At 38.9% G+C, this 19,127-nt stretch overlaps 1 protein-coding gene across 3 annotated transcripts in view; it reads right to left on the bottom strand.

Annotated features, from left to right (window-relative positions):
- kcnab1a (potassium voltage-gated channel subfamily A regulatory beta subunit 1a) overlaps window positions 1–19,127 on the bottom strand; it is a gene marked incomplete at its 5' end in the record, with an annotated part of 92,492 nt that overhangs the window by 21,113 nt on the left and 52,252 nt on the right. For all 3 annotated transcript variants that reach the window (XM_084409901.1, XM_084409900.1, XM_084409902.1), the window contains 2 exons: window positions 1,402–1,439; window positions 12,189–12,232. In XM_084409901.1, coding sequence (XP_084266027.1) covers window positions 1,402–1,439; window positions 12,189–12,232 — 82 coding nt within the window. The remainder of the gene's footprint in view (window positions 1–1,401; window positions 1,440–12,188; window positions 12,233–19,127) is intronic.

The raw sequence follows: 19,127 nt of genomic DNA on the forward strand, positions 1-19,127 counted from the left end.
CCACGCAGCTGAGACGCTCACGCCACGCATCCAGTGTGTCGCCGGCCTTATAAATCTGGAACGCGGTCATTCTTAGAAGTATCGATACTAATAAATGTAAGAATCGTGACGTTTTTAATTTCCGAGAATCACGATACTTTTGAAGTATCGGTGCACCGTGCAACACTAGAAAGAACAAAGTGTTTTTTGCTAAGAATCAACTTAAAAAATTATACAGTGTAGCTTTAATGAAATCTACAAACAATGACATTATTGCCACATGGCACAAGCTGATTGGCCTCTGCTGATCCTGCAGCCAATGAGATTGCTTGCTCAACATTTAAATAGTCTGGTTGATTGTTTGCTGTAAGCTAGTCCTGCAGTTCCTCTGATCCCCTCCTCCTCCCCAGCTCCACCTGCCTAGATCTGACACAAGATTCATGTCTATTTATGCAGCAGCAACAAATCTTACATGCTCACAGCAGTGTGTGTGTGTGTGTCTCTGAGAACCAGTAAAATGTATTAATATATGCAAAAAAAATAAAAAAAATAAAAAATTGAAGTACTACCTAAATGTTAAGAATTGTTGTCTAGACTTTCAAGCCACATTTCCCCTATTCAATCTCCTGCCACAAACACGTAATGCTTTGGATTATCAGTGGCACGTCATGTTTTCAGTTTTCAGTAATCAAATGAAGCTAGTACACGAGGAACTGAGAGAAGAGCCACTTCACACTCTGTAGCCTCGCATTTCATACAACGTCAACTCTAGTTTATTTAACAGAAGCCTCTTAACACTTCCTTTAATCCTCCTCCTACTACTTCCACACACTCTGAGACTGTTACTCACACAAACTGCTAACATAAAGTCCTGATTCAGACGTTGCCCTCTGACACCCCAATGCCTCAGAGAAAGCAAATCCCTTACGACGGCAGAGAAACAAACGGCCCTGCCACTCCACGCTGGAGGTCCAGTCAGATCCACTCAGCTGACGGGACGCTGAGTCATTCCGCTGGCCAAAACTGTGTGTGTGTGTGTGTGTGATTTGGACGGATTCCAACATTTCATGCTCTATCTCTTGACAACCAGCACAGAAAGGAAGGGTCTGAGGACATTTTAACCCTTGCATTGAAGCAGAAAGATGTTTTATATAAACTTAAATGCCCTCAGAAACAAATTATCATCCTCACTTGTCCTCTAGGTTGACGCAACTGTCCCTTCCATGAAATCCTTGTCTGTGTGCTTGTATGTTTTACACAACTTCTAGAACAGACTGTCAGGGTCTTTCGCATCATCATGTGTGTGTTTGCCATCGGCTGGCTGTTCTCGTCACTCTCGCTGATCTTTTCACTGCGCTCTGATTGGAATACTTTCATAGCTTCAGGTGAGAGTCAGTAAAGAAAAGAGCAATTCTCACTTACTTCATCTGAAATCTGCCCTCCAAATGTCACCCAAGTGCCTGTGAAGGAAAAGGAAGAAAAAAAAATGTTGAGGATGAATTGTGAAAAGCACTTAATTCTCATTTAATGACTGTTTGATTATCCTTCTGAGAGCAAAAAGGTCCAGGAAACCAGAGAAAACTGTGTTTTCTGTATTGTCAGAATCGTCCTCCTCGAGGCTCTGCTGAATATGTAATTATAAGCAGCCTATTCTTTTTCAACCATTAAGATTTTCATCTGAGCCCGTACAAATTATGGGTTACCACATGCATGTGAAGGAAATAATGCTGCAAGTAACCACACAGTTGTGCCATATTGAGCTCAAACAAAAGGCGATTTTGACATTAATAGAAATTTCACACGTAATACATGCTTACAATTTCAAAAATAAATATTATATTTTATCTTTAAAACAGTTGTGTTTAATTAAAAAAAATATGTATTATTACAAATGACTTAATAGGACTTGTCACCAAAAATTTTGATTAATTAAATAATTGCTTAAAATCATAGCCCTAAAAATGTCTACATCTCCATCTTAAATTAAAATCAAAATCTTGAAATGTGTAATGTGTAATTATGTAATAAGCATATTGGTGATGCTTTGCCCACTGTCAACTATTAATGAAAGACTGTAGCAATACAACGGAGCTTGTGAAAAACATACATATTTTGTTAACAAATAAAATACCTGGTTTCAGAGTTCACAAGTGAACACGCTTGTGTTTGCAGTATATATACTTAGATTTTCTCCTCTCTGTTTCCCAGGTGCTAAAAGTAAATGACCTTAATAAAGATAAAGAGCTTTGGACAATGGATGGATGGATGGATGGAGAAAGGTCACATGCATAGTAGGGGTGCAACAATATATCGTGTCACAATATATCGCAATACAAAAATGCAACAATATGTATTGTGTGTAGGTCACCCAAAATAAAAATGTGTGTTAGAAAAAGAAAATCCGAATTTTAGTGTCAGTACAACATTAAACTGCTATATACAGTATAATGTTGAATATAATGTTTAATAATGCAATCTGGGAATATTTGTGGGTCCTGATAATGCCAAATGTCTTATGTTAAAAAGTGGCCTATACATTATTTTAAATGTCTAGTCAGTGACAGTGCAAGCATATTCGTCTAAATATAATTCTGTATTTTCAGCTTCAGAATCATGAATATTGTTATTCTGGTGTCTCTATTGTCCTGTGCACTGGGTTATGAGCACCAAGTCCAAGCCTATTAATTTACAATGTAATACCAAATTTAGCATTTTAAAAAAACAGAACATTTTCTGTTAACCTTTTACCACATGTATCGTATTGTGAGTTCAGAATCGTGATATGTATCGAATCGTGACATGTGGGTATCGTTACACCCCTAATGCATAGTAACTTTCTCAGTTCCTGTAATGCTCTACCTGTACTCCGGTCTACTCCGGTTCTACTTGCACCGCTCCGAACAGGATTCAAAATGGCGTTTCCGACATATGAGGTGGGATAACTAAAAAAGGACGCTAAAGACAACAGCTTCTAGCGTTAGTTGATAGTGCGCCCCATTGACAAGCGTTAACTTTCTTGAAGATCCAATAAAACTATTGGATCTGCCATAACCAATCGCTAATGTTTGGCGTTTAATCGTTTAACGTTTGGTCGTGACGTATGACCTCAACGTCATCGTTCTCAGCCACTCCCTCTGTTCGCTGATTGGACAGGTAGACGATGTCAGAGAATGTCTAATAAGGCGAGACGTTTCACTCTCAGTAAACTTCCGGCTTCTGAAATGGTTACAGTTCCACTCTGGCTCCATATGAGGGCGCTCACAGGACGAGTGCAGAATGAATGGAGGTCTATGGCGCTATACCCCTCAAAATCCACTTTTCTCAGGATATAATTTTTTGTCTAGTAATTTGAATATTGTATTCGAAAGGAGATGCAAAGAAATTACACATTGCTGGGTGTTAGATTTTTTAGAGTCACTTATTTGCTTTAAAAAGTCTTTTAAAGTGTCAATGACGTCATACACATCGTACGACCAGAGATACTGCTTTACGGCAATCCTTCAGTCACTCTGGTGCTTTCGCGCTCTGCACTTTCTTTTCTCTCGAGGCATCGACAACACAGCTGACACAGGTAAATACACGTGCTAGACGAGTTTTTGTTTAGTTTGTTTCTGGTCCCGCTGCGGATGACACGATGCCATCAAGCGGTATCTCTGGTCGTAATCAGTCCTTCACTGACCAATCAGCGTTCATTAGCAGAATGCTAGCGTGTAATGGGCAACAACAACTCAACCTGTAAGAAATCGAAAGGACACAAGTACTCGTTCATTCAACTTTCGACCTATAACCCATGTTGAACTTGCAAAACCTACTATCGAATCTGAGATTTCTCAACGGCAATCAGGTGAAAGAGACAAATTTAGCCGTCTAGCCCCATAGACTCCCATTCATTGTGCACTCATGGGCGATCGCCCCCAGTGGAACTCTGGTGGAACTACAACCAAAATTCGGTACAATAGGACTTAACAGGGAGTGGCCAGGCTCTCCGTAGACGGGCTCTGACGACGTACTGAAGGAAAATGAAAATTGAGCAGAAGTACGTAGGAGGGCGGAGTCAGGTTCAGTTATCGTAAATAACGAAATATTTACTCAACCCCAAATGTATTAAAAAGTGTGACAACTGAAAAAGGCACAATATCTCCTAAAGTGTGATCAGGCTAATACGCTCTATGCACGAACGCTGCTGACATATTTCCGGTAGAATCTCAGCCAGCGTCTTTACTTCCGCATAGCGCGTTTTATAGCGAAGTGGACTAGCGGCAAAACTTTCATAAAATTAATTTTCTCAGAAACGGAGACAACGATTTTAGAAACCAATTCGCTAGTCAAATTTTGCATGATATGAGAGAATACTCATCCTCAAAGTTGTCGATGTAGCTCTAAATATTTAATTTAAAGCCCTTCTCTTTCTTAAGGTCCTTGCACACTGAGTCCGAGATTTTAGCAATGCGGTTTTTCGTATTCGTGGTTCGGTGGCTCTGAATTGCTCCAAAATGCTTGCTACGGATGCGAAAAACGCAGAAAATCGAACCTGATCCGAATTTTTTTATGGCGGACGAAAGTTTCGGAGGCAGTGTGCAAGCGTGATTGACATAACGTGAGGTCATATTTATTTTTTAACGTGCGAAAAATTCGGATGCGAATTTCGGACTCAGCCTTACTCTTAGGTGTGACAGCTAACTGCCTCACAATATTGTTACCATCATTCACGTTAATCGCTGGAAGTTCTTGTAAACAGCGAGTGTAATTTACCATTATCTCCACCGAATGCAAAAACGGCTTCCGACGCAGCACCGGATGTAACTGGGCGGGCTGAGACAAAACGCGGAAGCGATCGCGCATACAGCCTATTATGGTGTCACTCCAACAGAATTATGGATCTGCTGTTTTTGGCTCCAGAAGTGGGAACCAATACAGCGGAGAAGATTTACCTACTTCCAACAGCTGCAGATTCAGAGAAAATCCAGGCCAGGAGAACAGAATTTACAAGCTCAGTCAACAGAGCGTATAAATAGCAGCTGCTGTCTGACTCAGATGTAATGCTGCTGTGGTCGTACAGTGGAGAAGACCCTGAATTTACGGCATATTGCACCAGGATATTGGGAAATGATCTCCGCCTCGGAGGCGGTTACGTAAGTTTTAATGAGGGATGTTGCAGTGGGGTCAAGTAAAGCTGTGTTTAATCGCACTCTTCTACAAAATGCTGCTGACATCAGCAACCACCTTCCTATTTCTAGACGTCCCAATAGGAGGATTTAAAAAAAGCAAAGTAGTAATGTATGGCATTTGGACTCCAGTGAAACCCGTGTGACTTACTTTACCCATCGAACTCAAAATGAAATAACTTAAACTGATCTTCTTTTTAACACAATTACAGAAAGTATGAAGAAGCAGCATAAAATGATCATGTAAGCATCATGACTGTAGTCCGAATGACTTGTTTGCTATATTCTGACGGCATTAGCTTTGGGTGATGAACAGATTGAAATGTAAGACGTTATTCACTGATAATATTGCCGTCCAGCGAACCACTGAACTTGAGAACTGGATCAAGTCTGATTCATGAATAAATCTTTCAGACCAACCGATTCATTGAAAAGATGGAGAATTAATCATTCATGAACTGACATTGCTACTTCTCTCATTATCTGACTTGACTCCTTACACAAAGCTATTAGATGACTTATGGACTTATCGTATAGATCACTTTTATGGTACTTTATGGTGTTTGTTTGTTAAATTGTTTTATTCTGATTTTTTACATTTTAAATTCTGGAGGCTAACAGCCCCATTCACTAGTATTATATTGATTATTTGACAGAATTTTCATCATGTGGGTTAATCTCTAAGATCTTAATTTATACCTTTAATATAGGGATGCACCGATATGAAAATTTTAATCGAAAGCCGATAAATCTAAATCCAAATTTGTATATGATTTTTGAGAGCCTGATTACAAAAACGTCTTACAATTAAAAGCCATGTATAATGTTCACATTATAATTTTATGTAGCCTATATGACAGCACATGTTGCACTTTATACTGTATTTTACTTTTTGAACTGATTCCAATCATATTTCAAGCAGTTCAAAACCATCAGTGCGAATCTGAAGTGTCTCAGCTGGAGGAAATAATACATTATTTATCGGCTTTAATATATCGGCCAAATTTTCATATTGGGCCGATAACAATAGCATTAAAAATTAACATATACTGTATATCTGCCGATACCAGTATGGTGGCTGATATATCGTGCATCCCTACTTTAATACCTTTAATCTTAATTTAAAACAAATTGTTTGGTCTCTACAGAAGTCTAAACTCAAAGTAAAAGTGATTTCTCATTGGATATGAATGATTACTTCCACTTATCGAGAACAAAACCACCCTACAGTCACTTCCATCTCGGTTTTCTTAATCATAACTTTCATTATCAGTAATTTCATGTACATGATATGTTACATATGTGGGGCCCTATCTTGCACCCAGGCCCAGCGCAATTGACTTTGTACACCGACGCATGTATCATTCCTATTTTGCACCCGACGCACAGCGGACTTTTCCCTCCACAGACGCACGTCTGTAAATTAGGGAATGAACTTGCGCTCCCGGGGGCGGTTCAGCGAAAAGAGGAGGCGTGTTCCGGCGCAAACGTTCCCTGGTGCTATTTTGCAGTTTCAGAAAACAATTCCGCCACAGACCAGGAGAAACCTAGTCTAAAGTCAGTGGCGCATTATTCAGATGCTATTTTAAGGGCGCATGCTTGGCCATAATGTAGTGTGTGCACAACGCACATACACTTCTCTCATCTACACACAGACGCAGCAGTTCCAATTTTTGCAAACCATACATAATTACAAGGAATAATATTACTGCACAAGGGAAATCATTGTGGTGTCCATGAAAATGTGAAAAAATAGGCATAAATCTAGCTTACACATTTACCCAAATTATTATACGCCTGTTTAACCGAAGCTAATTTGGGTGGGTTTCTCCCGTCCCCATACAACGTCACTTCTCTGTGTTTTACGGCCCTGACGAGAACGTCGGTCTCCTCGGCTGTGAACTGCTCCTGGCAAATCCGCCGTTATAATAGTAATCCGCCATGGAACAAGCGCGCCTGCTCTTAAAGGGAATGTGAGATGACGCTCTGATTGGTTTATGGCACATTACTCCCAAACCACACCTATGAGTAATGAAGCTACTTCAGACCGACCCATTTTAGATTTGCGTCAGACGCAATAGTCATTTATCCCGCCGGTATAATAGCAACAGTGCCCGAGATCCGCCCACAAAGTTACTTGCGTTTCAGATCGTTAAAATAGGGCCTGTGGCCTTCGTTTCTACTCTGTCAGCTGAGTTTCCATATGCATATAAGAGGCAAGGTCATTTTAAGAAGGACAGAAGGCGCAGGTCAGTGACATACAGGCACTGTGCTGATGGCAAGAGCCAAACTGTGAAAACAAGGGAGTAAATGAACTCCCACATATGATGTGTGAAGCCAGCATGTCACTTATGGGTAGGACTGACAGCGCTTTAAGCAATAAGAGTCCTCCACACACAAACAAACTCATTTCACAAGCAGAGACTGGCAGGCAGATGCATGTAAACACATTTTGCACGTATTTATCAGAGTGCAGAAACATTTGAATAGAAAACCTTGCCTTTGCAGTTCGTTTTCACATCCTTGAGCTTAATCCCAAACTCACAGCATTTATAATGTAACAGGCTCGGTAGATCAGCATGTGCACGGTCTTCCTCTCTCTTTTACTCTTCCTCTCCCGGCGCATTAGTATTTTGCTCCATCACCCCGGATGTGTCAGCTTTGAAAAGTTAATAGTCTCTGTGTGAATTTTCTCTCTGCGCAGAATCACTTTGATCGACTTTAAGAAGAATGTTGAATGAAGAATGTAATTAAATGTATCTGTATCAGTGGCCAACTTGAACACAAGCAAAATAATTGATTGGGGAACGTTTTCACCCTCATGAACAAAACTCTCAATCGCATGGATTCCTGTTGAAATGACTGGATTTCTCCCACTTAGTTTCCCAGAGCAATGGAAAATGTGGCCGCACCTTTAGACTCAGTGCTCATCAATACATTTTAAATGTAACACTTTAATGAATTCAAGTACCATAGAATTTACATTTTACTCCATGGTAGTAGTATTATACTGCATATGTAAAAACAAACAAGGTAAATACATGGTTGCTTTCGGTACTTTATTGTTACATGCTAACAAAATATTTTGTCTTTAAATTGCTGATTAAATATATTGTCTTTTATGGATTGTTGTCTGAATAAAACAATGTCATTGGAGTGTCATGCATTTGGCTAAATGAAACATATTGTGTATTTTGATTTGATTCTTCTTGCCTATGTGTGTGTTACACTACATCACGCTCGAATCCCCTGCAGTTAGGCAGATCCATACACAGCTAAACTCTACATGGATTACTTTTCTAGAAACCTCAGGACAGTGGCGGTCAACCTATTAGGTCTCTTGGTGGAGTCTAGCTTTTCCCTGACCACAAATATGATGTTTATATTGAGAAATCAACTGGGAATTCCTGTAACTGCGTATATAAGGATAATGCTATTCATTACTGCTGGACTATGAGCAGTTTCTACACCCTGGCAAAGTAAACACCATTTATAGCAAACACTGTCTTCATTTCTGAAAGTTAAATTGACACATTTAAACGAGAGATTTTACATAAAAACAAGTAAAAGGACAATAATTCATGGATTAAATATCAACTATCGTATAGTCTCCTATATGCTATAACTCCAGCCTTCAGTCACATAATCTTTAAGAAATCATTCTAATGTGTTGATAAAATGAATAGAAGATTAGAAAGAAAGATAAAAAGATTTTTCTTCAACAAATCTACAAATGATTTCGACAGATGGTTCACACTAATTAAAAGAATCATTAGTAAATCATTAAACATGATATAATCATTATGTAATGTTTAATAAGTTAATTAGTACATCATCTCATTATTTCGAGCTATGTGAATATACAGTATATTAACTAATTATCTGTCTGTTAATGATTTATGAATGAAAGTGTTCATATATTTTTAAACTAACTAACTAACTACATTTCACTCAAACTAGACCTCACAACTGTGATGACTTTACTGAAAATCAAATCAAAAGTCACCAGATAAACCCCTTGAACTTGTGAAGATGGCACTCTCTGCTAGATTTTCTCCCAATTCCCAAAAACATTTCAAGCTGATGTTGCCAAATCATGCAGGACCGGCACTGCCTCATGAAATCACTGTTTGTACAAACCTCAAGAAACCTGCACAGGGATCAAACTCTTCCCTCTCTAAACTGCACTTCAAGCCTGTCAGTTTAACCTCAGCCTGAGGGACGCGGTTACAAAAAGCTGCAGAATAACAAAACTTTTACGGTGATGAAATTCTGAGGTCTTCACAGAAACTAAAGTTTCTGAGCCTCTGAAAAGTGGCGTTTTGAGGGTGTGGGACATCAACCAAAGGCCACTGAAGAAAACAATCAAAAGCTTCTTCTTTGTGTGTGTACATTAGAGTTAGACCTTGAGTTTACTTCACAACTACATCCGGCTCTCTGATTCAATCAATGAGCAGATGGCAACTAGTAACAAATAACCTGGGAAAAGAGGAAAAAGTAAAAGAGAAATATGGGAGTTTGATAACTTCTTAACGCTCATTTCCACCCTTCTCATTAGCCTTGATTGCAGTACATTAGGGGATTTCCAATATCCGTTTTGTGGCGATCTCCCATAATGCCACCAGTGCAGATGGTCCACCATATTAGGCTACATTGAGGGGGACAAGTCTTATACGTTAATAACAATAATAAATCAACAATTGGAAATGGCCAAATTGTCCCCCCAATGCTTTTTAGGATGATAAAAAAAGGCTTTAAAGTTACATTTTAGGCTGGTCTACCTAGTGGTCTAACGGCGACAATCCAAATAGATACCCAATCAAATCAAAGTGGGCGGGGTTTACTGTTCACAGAAGCAGGGCACGTATTCCATCAGTACAGTTTAACGTTGAAAGAATGCGAGGTGGGATGGAAGTTGCAAATCATATTAGTCAACTGTTTTATGATAGAAACGTTAAACCGTTAGACAGACATTTATTTCCACTCGACTTGTTTTCTATCGAATATGGCCATTTTGAGGGATGAAGGTCGCATGTGTTAAGTATCGAAGCTATTTTATTAATGAAAGTCGCGGGGCAGCGGTGGTGCTACACCAATGTTTAGGCAGCAATAATAAAAAAGTTACAAATCGCAAAAGTTTTGCGCAAATCTGTAATGGAAACGTGCCTACTCGCTGTCAGAGAGATCAGAGAGAGAGAGAGAGAGAGAGAAAGGGAAAAGGGAAAAGAAAAGAAGGAGGAAAGAGAAAAAAAAAAGAAAAAGAAGAAAAACGGTTTATTACATTGTGTTGTATAATTTATTATTATTATTTTTTTGTAATGTAGTATTTTGTATGTTTATGACACTGTATACAATATATGTGACACCTACTATATGTATTTCTATTTGTATTTGTATTTTTTAATATGTGATATGTATTGTAATGTATTTTCTGTAAACTGCTTTGGCAACAACATGTTTCTTTGTTCATGCCAACAAAGCAAGTTGAATTGAATTGAATTGAATTGAATTGAATTGAATTGAATTGAATTGAATTGAATTGAATTGAATTGAATTGAATTGAATTGAATTGAATTGAATTGAATTGAATTGAATTGAATTGAATTGAATTGAATTGAATTGAATTGAATTGAATTGAATTGAGAGAGAGAGAGAGAGAGAGAGAGAGAGAGAGAGAGAGAGAGAGAGAGAGAGAGAGAGAGAGAGAGAGAAAGCGCAGCTGGTATTGTGCATCTATTGGAAGAGTTTCCGATATTTCAGTATTGATATGCATTAAAAAAAAAAAACTGTATTTTGGACAACACTACATTGCACTTAGTTTGTTTCAGATGCCTTTTTTAAAAGACTGAATGCATATATTATATATAATGCATATTTTATAAAATGCATATATTATATGTAAAATTCAACCCGCCAAAGTGGCTAGTAGGAGTGACAGCGTTACACTGTTGAAATACACCCGCAGTCCTGCCCAAAGCCTTTCCAGGGGTTATAAGACTACTGAACCATTCAATCCAATGGCAATAAATCACATTTTCTCTAGAGAAACGACTAAAGAGCTTATACTTAACGGTGTTCGTTTTTAATAACACGCTATCTCGTCTGACCTGCTCTGCAGTGTCATGGAGAATTGTGTGAAGATGTCAGTGTACTCCTGCTTTCCCTAATGCGGTTTGGCAGGATCTGTCTCTGGGCGCGCTCGCTGCCTAAACATTGGTGTAGCGCCACCGGTGTTCTGCACTGGTGGCATTATGGGAGATCGCCAGTTGGCAGCAAGCTGACCTTTACATGAGACGGCTTGCTGGGCGGATGCTCTCAGTTTTGCTCTTACAAAAAACTACCTCCTCCACCACTATCGTCTTCAGTTATTCACCCAAAGATGATTTCTTGTGATTTCTTTTGGCTTATGACAATTAATGAAATTGGTAAAGCAGAAGCGTGACCAGTGTCATTATTTTTTGTCAACTCTCAAACTTACCTTGAAAGAAGCACAGTGAATATGTAATGTTTATATAAGTCTACGGTTGAAGGTGAGTCTGTTCTTTTTCCTCCTGTATTCTCCGAACAAACCCACACAGTCTCTCAGCTGCACACTTAACCTGCCTCTTTCTATATTTAACTCATTCTGTTCCTTCTCGGCAAGAGAGTCAGATATTCTTTCCCTCTCTAGTGTTTGATTTGAGATTGGAGGCATATGGAGCCGCTGTAGCGTTGGCCTGCTTCTCTCTGAAAGCTGACTCTGCTTTTTGTCGTCTCTGAGGAACCGAGGCTGACTGAACCACTCCGGTTACTGAAGTTCAGCTTTTGTAATTGCTTTCATATCCCACTGTTCAAGTCCCAGTCCTATCCCAGACATCAAGAGCCAGATTGTGTGTGTGTGTGTGTGTGTGTTTGTGAAAGCGAGAAATTGCTAGAGAGAAGTCAGCGTGGTGTCATGATTAATGAACTGTTAAACCGAACAGTGCACAAACTGTGTCTGCTGATACTGCAGCAAACACACACATCATGTGGAAATATCTTCTTTGATATAATGTGAAAACTCACCCAGACCGAGGCATGAGACTCTCAATCCAGATTTACCAAGATTCCTAAACAGGCAGAAACAGAGAGAGAGAGTTAAATATTATATATTATTACTGAACACTGGTGTCATTCTGACTTCATGGAGCTAAACTGAATTCTCAGTGTAAACTTTGGCTGAAACATACAACGCACATGAACGCAGAAGTAGAATGAGGTTCATAATTACACAATGCAAACACACATTCTCAAGATTACTGTAAAAGGCACAAAAATGTCTTCTATGCCCAGGTTTCTCTTTCGAGTCAACTACTGTCGTTTTGCTGAGAAAGATTGTTTTAACGAGTGAATGAACACCGGAAAACTAGCTTTGCTATTTTCGTTTCATTAATATGCTATTATAGTTTTAATATTTATGAAATAATTAATATTTAGAATTAGTTTTTATTTTTATATTTTTACATTTTAAAGGTCAGATCAATCAGAAACATAATATTACAACTTAAATCTGCACAAAATGACACAAATGCACAATGTACAAGTGAATTTGAACTTTTTACCCACTAGTGAGAATGTTAGTAATCAAGTGTAGCATCAGTTCTGGCAGGTCACGTTAGTCAAGCTCGCATCAGTGACTCTCAGCTGATCCACGTCTACCTATAGGAATACGGCGCCTATCACTGTATACATATATCAGTATTATCAACAGCTGTCGCGTTTCTCAGGAGAGAATTACCCTCCTCCCTCCCCAGCTCCACCTGTCCAGTCAGGATTTGGCATTGTGATTCCCCTTGAATCAGAAATTCTCTAATTATGTTGTACTTTAAAATCTTGAATTAATGATATCTGCAATACATTCATGTTGGTTCTGTTCTGTTTACCCTAGGGGGGGTTATTGCTGCTCTCCTGCTCTTATCCATGCTAGGCTTCATAGATGCCCAGAACAGAACTATACCGCCAATCCAAACGGTACGCTAACTGTCAGTCGTATTTGACGATAGTGGTCCTGACAGAAGTGTAACGAACGTCCACTGAAGGCAAGTTTGAAGAACCCATGTGCAGTTTATTAACATAAACGTAGACAAAATGTGACTTGACTTGACTTGACTTGACTTGACTTGACTTGACTTGACTTGACTTGACTTGACTTGACTTGACTTGACTTGACTCATGAACTAAACTTGACTCATATACTAAACTTGAACAGAAACTTAAACTCACCAACAGCGGTTACATGAACAAAACTAGGCAAAAGACAATGATTACATGAGGGCTATATATACACAAAGACTGATGATTAACAAGACACACCTGAACACAATAAACCAATAAGAACCAAGGGAACCAATCAGAACATTACATGACATGATCACATGACAAACATGAACCTTGATTATGAAAACTACAAAATAAAACATATGAAAACATAACCATGAACCAAAACCCCAAACCAAACGTGACAATAAGTTATGTTGTAAATGTAAAAGCAAAATGGATAACATTATAATGTTATTACAGCAAAACAAAGACAGTTTTCAATGTTTTTTTTTTGTTTTTTTTTGTTAAATGTTGGTAGATGTTTCAGTTTGCAGTCTTGTCAACTAAAATGTTATTTAGTTGACTAAATTTAGATGACATTTTAGTTAAAATGATTATAATGAATTATCAAAGAATTTTTTTTTCTAGAAAATATTCACATCATTAAAATTGCACCGTAATGTCACTCTTTACATTGTCGTCTTCTGTCTGGCCCTGGCGCTAGCTAGGCAGAACTGTGGATCGTAGGCTACCACACAAGTCTTGTGACCATTTAGTACAGTTATAGGCATCTAAAGATGTATATACCCTCAGTTTCTCTTTACGCTCAGTTTCTCTATCAGGTAGGTGTAGAAGTCAGGCCACTCAACCGGAGGTAGTGTTAACGCTAATCCTGTCAGATCGTCCATCCATTGACTGAGCGTGTAAGTTACGGGTCAAAATACTTAACGTTAAAATAACTTTTGCAAATAACAATCATGGTCCCGGACAGTGAGTGACCTTGCACATTAAGATAAAATCGGATTTTCTCCAGTCATTATTAAAAAACAAGCTAACAAAACTTACAAACTAACGTTAGTGAAGCGGCCAGAGGGATCGTTCTGCCACCACCTAAGCTCCGCCCACAAAAAAACGTCACCATGTTTACCAACTGAAAATAGGTCTATAGACTGAACACGTAATACGCATGTGCATGACATCACCGTTTTCACAAATTCGTGTTTTTGTAGTTCAGAGACGATAACAAATAAACTCCAATATATTGTTAACCAATATCACCAGGCATATGAGGAGGTTATTAACGCCACAGAAACACAAAAGCACACTTGCAATGTGTTGATAAAGCAGAGTGTGTTTCTGGTTGTAGTCTAGACTGCACAGCAACACTTATCTTCAGTAAATCCTACAAACAGTGTAAAACAAGCAGAGAGTTTGCGACTCAAGTGTACAGCAAGTGTAAAGACTGTAACGACACACCAGGAACAGCATTAAAGGGAATTGTTTTTAAATATGATTTATTGATAGTGAGATGAGATTAGTGACAAACTTTGCAGGGAACACAGAAAAGTGCTGACAGCGAGAGAAAAGGAGGATGAGCAAGAGAGAGAAAATGCATGCGGGTGCATTCTGCAGCGAGAGTGTGTTTCCTCGGCGCTGCCATCAGTATTAATTTATTTCTCTGCATGAAGGCCAGAGAATGAAGGAGCAGGATAATAACAGATCCACTGCAGATACTAAAGCTTCATCTGTGAGAGATCGCACACGGCTAAAGCACAGCACCTTCTGTAATATACAGCCTGACAGTACTTTCGATACCATGGATCCACCCGTCAACCTTTGACACTTCATTATAACATTAAGTTGAAGAGTGTGACCGAGGAAATAGGATATATGTAACTATGACACGACTAAAGGCTCATTTAATTGCAAACTAGATTTTTTAAACTCATATGGACCTACAGTATTGTGTGTGTGTATATATATATATATATATATATATATATATATATAATATTTTAGTTTTATTCTACAAACTACTGATAACATTTCTTCCCAATTTCAAATAAATATATTGTCATTTAGAGCTTTATTTTTAAAAAAGAAATTGAAGATTGGTTAAAAAAAATTACAAAAAAGATTATGTTTTTAGTCCACAAATATATTAAGTACCATTAATAATAACGATAACAATAAGAACCATTATTAATAACTGAGCACCAATAATAATTGATAATAACTGAGCAGCAAATCTGCATATTAGAATGATTTCTGAAGGATCATGTGACTCTGAAGACTGGAGTAATGATGCTGAAAATTCAGCTTTGATCGCAGGAATAAATTACACTTTACTGTATATTCACACAAAAAACAATCATTTTAAATTATAATAATATTTCACTGTTTTCACTGTATTTTTGATCAAATAAATGCAGCCTTGCAGGAGTGTAAGGGAATTCTTTCAAAAACATTAAAAAAGCGTAATTATCCCAAACTTTTGACCTGTAGTGTGTTTGTTTGTGTGTGTGTGTGTGATGGCAAGATGGCAATATCCAAAATGATTGCTCTTGTGGGGACATTTGTTGTGTGTGTGCTGGGCAGGTTAGGGGTGTGTGTGTGTGTATGTGTGTGCTGGGCAGGTTTAGGGGTGTGTGTGTGTGTGTGTGTGTGTGTGTGTGTGTGTGTGTGTGTGTGTGTGTGTGTGTGTGTGTGTGTGTGTGTGTGTGTGTGTGTGTGTGTGTGTGTGTGTGTGTGTGTGTGTGTGTGTGTGTGTGTGTGTGTGTGTGTGTGTGTGTGTGTGTGTGTGTGCTGGGCAGGTTTGGAATGTCCTCACAAATCACATAAACATGGCTGTGTGTGCTGGGCAGGTTTAGGGGTGTGTGTGTGTGTGTGTGTGTGTGTTGGGCAGGTTTAGGGCGGGGTGTGTGTGTGTGTTGGGCAGGTTTAGGGGTGTGCGTGTGTGTGTGTGTGTGTGTGTGTGTGTGTGCGTGTGTGTGTGTGTGTGTGTGTGTGTGTTGGGCATGTTTAGGGGTGTGTGTGTGTGTGTGTATGTGTGTGTGTGTGTGTGTGTGTGTGTGTGCTGGGCAGGTTTAGGGGTGTGCGTGTGTGTGTGTGCGTGTGTGTGTGTGTGTGTGTGTGTGTGTGTGTGTGTGTGTGTGTGTGTGTGTGTGTGTGTGTGTGTGTGCGTGCGTGTGCGCGTGCGTGCGTGCGCATACACATATGGTTGTGTAGTCTGTGAGCCTTTGGATGAATTTGGATTTTGTAAGTGGCAGCACTGCAGAAAGAGCTATCTATCATTTAAACAGCTAGAGGACAAAATATGACTGAGCTCCAGTCAGATTGAGAAATCCGTTTAAGATTACATTAAAGACAAATGAAGCATTGAGTACTGTAGAACAGCAGAGGAGCATGACCACAACAACGACATAGCTCAAGTTCAAGTGATGTTGGGGAACAGCCTGTAGTGTGTAACTCTGTGTGTATACATCTACAATGTGACTGTCAATAAACACAGACAATATCAAAGCCTCCAGAAGCAGCTCTTAAAGCAACAAATACACGACACATTTGAGTGGATAAAGTGAGGATACTTCATGTTTAAACCTGCAAAGTGACATTTAAACGATGAAATAATCTTCATAATCGTGCTCTTTAAAGGGCTCTGGCCAGCGGCTCGCTGACTCCTTTCAGCAGACTTCCACTGATCGCTCGACATGTTTCACAATGAATAATGAATGGAGTAAAGCAGCTGTATTGTTCTGATGCCAAACAGCATTAGAAAATATTGTATAGTGCAGCGATTCAAACTAAAGAACAGCGACTGATCAATTAGGAGTGTTTTTCACAAGACTGATCAAGGAAACGCAACTCCTCAGATTACAACAACTTAGAATGTAGTACAAAACACACACACACACACGCCCAGATATACATTCTTTCTGCATGCATTTATGAAAGTGACATGGTCAAAACAATCATGTTCTATTTATTAAAACCAATAACTATAAGAATGCAGTAAAAAAAAAAAAAAAAAAAAAAAAATCTCAGTTTTATGCCATGTCAAAATACAATTTTCACATTGAGAGAGTTTTTTTATTTAGTCTTCCCGTTAACACCAATATTTATGCATTGAGACCATTTTGCGGACGCAGAACACGTACAAAACTGAAAGGCAGGCTTTATCATGTGATCAGCATAATAGGCCAATCATAACACAATAAAGGCACCGGCTCCTCTCAAGTGACTTTCCCCCATTCATTCTCAAGTCCCTCCCATTGAACCCACGGCACGTCTATTCAAACTCAGTGGGTTCTGGAGAGGCACGTGAGACGCCGCCTCCCGCTGCAACTTTAACCGCTGATGTCATTGATGACATCACTTTTATACACTTTTTAACTCTTTCTCCGCCAGCACCAGCTTTTTTTTTTATATCATTTTCACAAAATGTTCATGGTGCCCAGAATATTTATTTATAAGAATATATGTATTATTTTTTATCAACACTTGAATGTGTGTATAAGTTTCATTAAAAAAAAGCAACATTTTGAGCAAAAAGCTGAGAAAATCGTGTTTTTGTCAAAGATTACGTCTGGATGGGATTCAGAACGATGATCAAAACACAGATGGAGTCCATCAACACACAGTCACAGTCCTGCAGCTCGTCCTGGCTCGACATTTCATTCAGTAACATTAGGCAGTTTTGATTTATATGCGGTTTAATGTTGACGATCGTGTTATTTTACATGTGCATCTGATTACATATGCTATCGCTTGTTTCTGTGTCTTCTTCTCCTGTGTTTTGATCAGAAGATTCTGTACTCTGTATTACTGCTGTATAACAGTGAAAACACAGAAAGACAGACAATTCCGTCAATGGCGCGGAAAGAGTTAATGTCATATTTTGTACTATTTGCCATTGTTTTATTTTTGTATTGTAAGAATATTGTATCAAAGAATATTAATGCAAGACTCTGATACACTCATTACCACGACCTCAGTCACTGCCAGGAGTTTACTGTAACCCTGTCTTCCCTGCTGCTTTACTGATGAGGGTGTGTGTGTGTGTGTGTGTGTGTGTGTGCGTGCATGTAAGCACCGTAAAATTTAGTTGGAAGCTGAACTGTCATGATTACTTTAGAGAACATAACCCATAATCTGAGAACAACAGAATGAATCAGACTCATGCAGTATTCATGGAGCAATCAGAGAGCATTTCTCACACCCATTGTCTCTAACCCTTTGTCATAATGAAGTCATGCGGTGTAATATGATGGTGTAAAGTGGGGGTGTGATTTGGGTCAATGTGATCCTGACCTCTGGTGATTCTGAGAGCCCAGGTGTATCATCTGGAAGCGGTTAGTGCATGTAAGTGTGCTGTTTGCTAATATGTGCCTCAGCATCTGTGTGTGTGTGTGTGTGTGTGTGTGCGCGCACTGGCTCTCTCCACACCAACACACCTGAGCCCTCGTTGGTTTATGATGTTTATCATTACGTTTTCAGGGTCAAACTCAGTTCCTGCTACACATTTGTCTGCAGTTTTGCTGAAAATAATAATAATAATAATAATAATAAGTTTAATTTATATAGCTCCTTTCCCAAGCTTAAGGACTCTTCACAATAACAGTAAAGAACAAACAATCAGTTCATACATAAATGGACAATAGACATTTGCCAAGTCCAAGAAATGAGCGATTGCAGTTGCATATCACATTGCAAACAGAAACCAAAACACTATTTACAGACAGCAGAAGGTGGGCAGTTGAAGCAAAGGTCTGATGCAACAGACTAATGGTACGTAAGGAAACATTATGACTGCAATACAGTTTACTCTAATCATCGCCGTAATCTTTTATTGTCAATCCATTCATTTTATTCTTTCTCTCGCATCTTTTTCACACCATAATTCTGGTGTGTTGGATCCATGCGGCG

This window comes from Rutilus rutilus, assembly GCF_951802725.1.
Source record: "Rutilus rutilus genome assembly, chromosome: 5".
NCBI lineage: Eukaryota > Metazoa > Chordata > Actinopteri > Cypriniformes > Leuciscidae > Rutilus > Rutilus rutilus.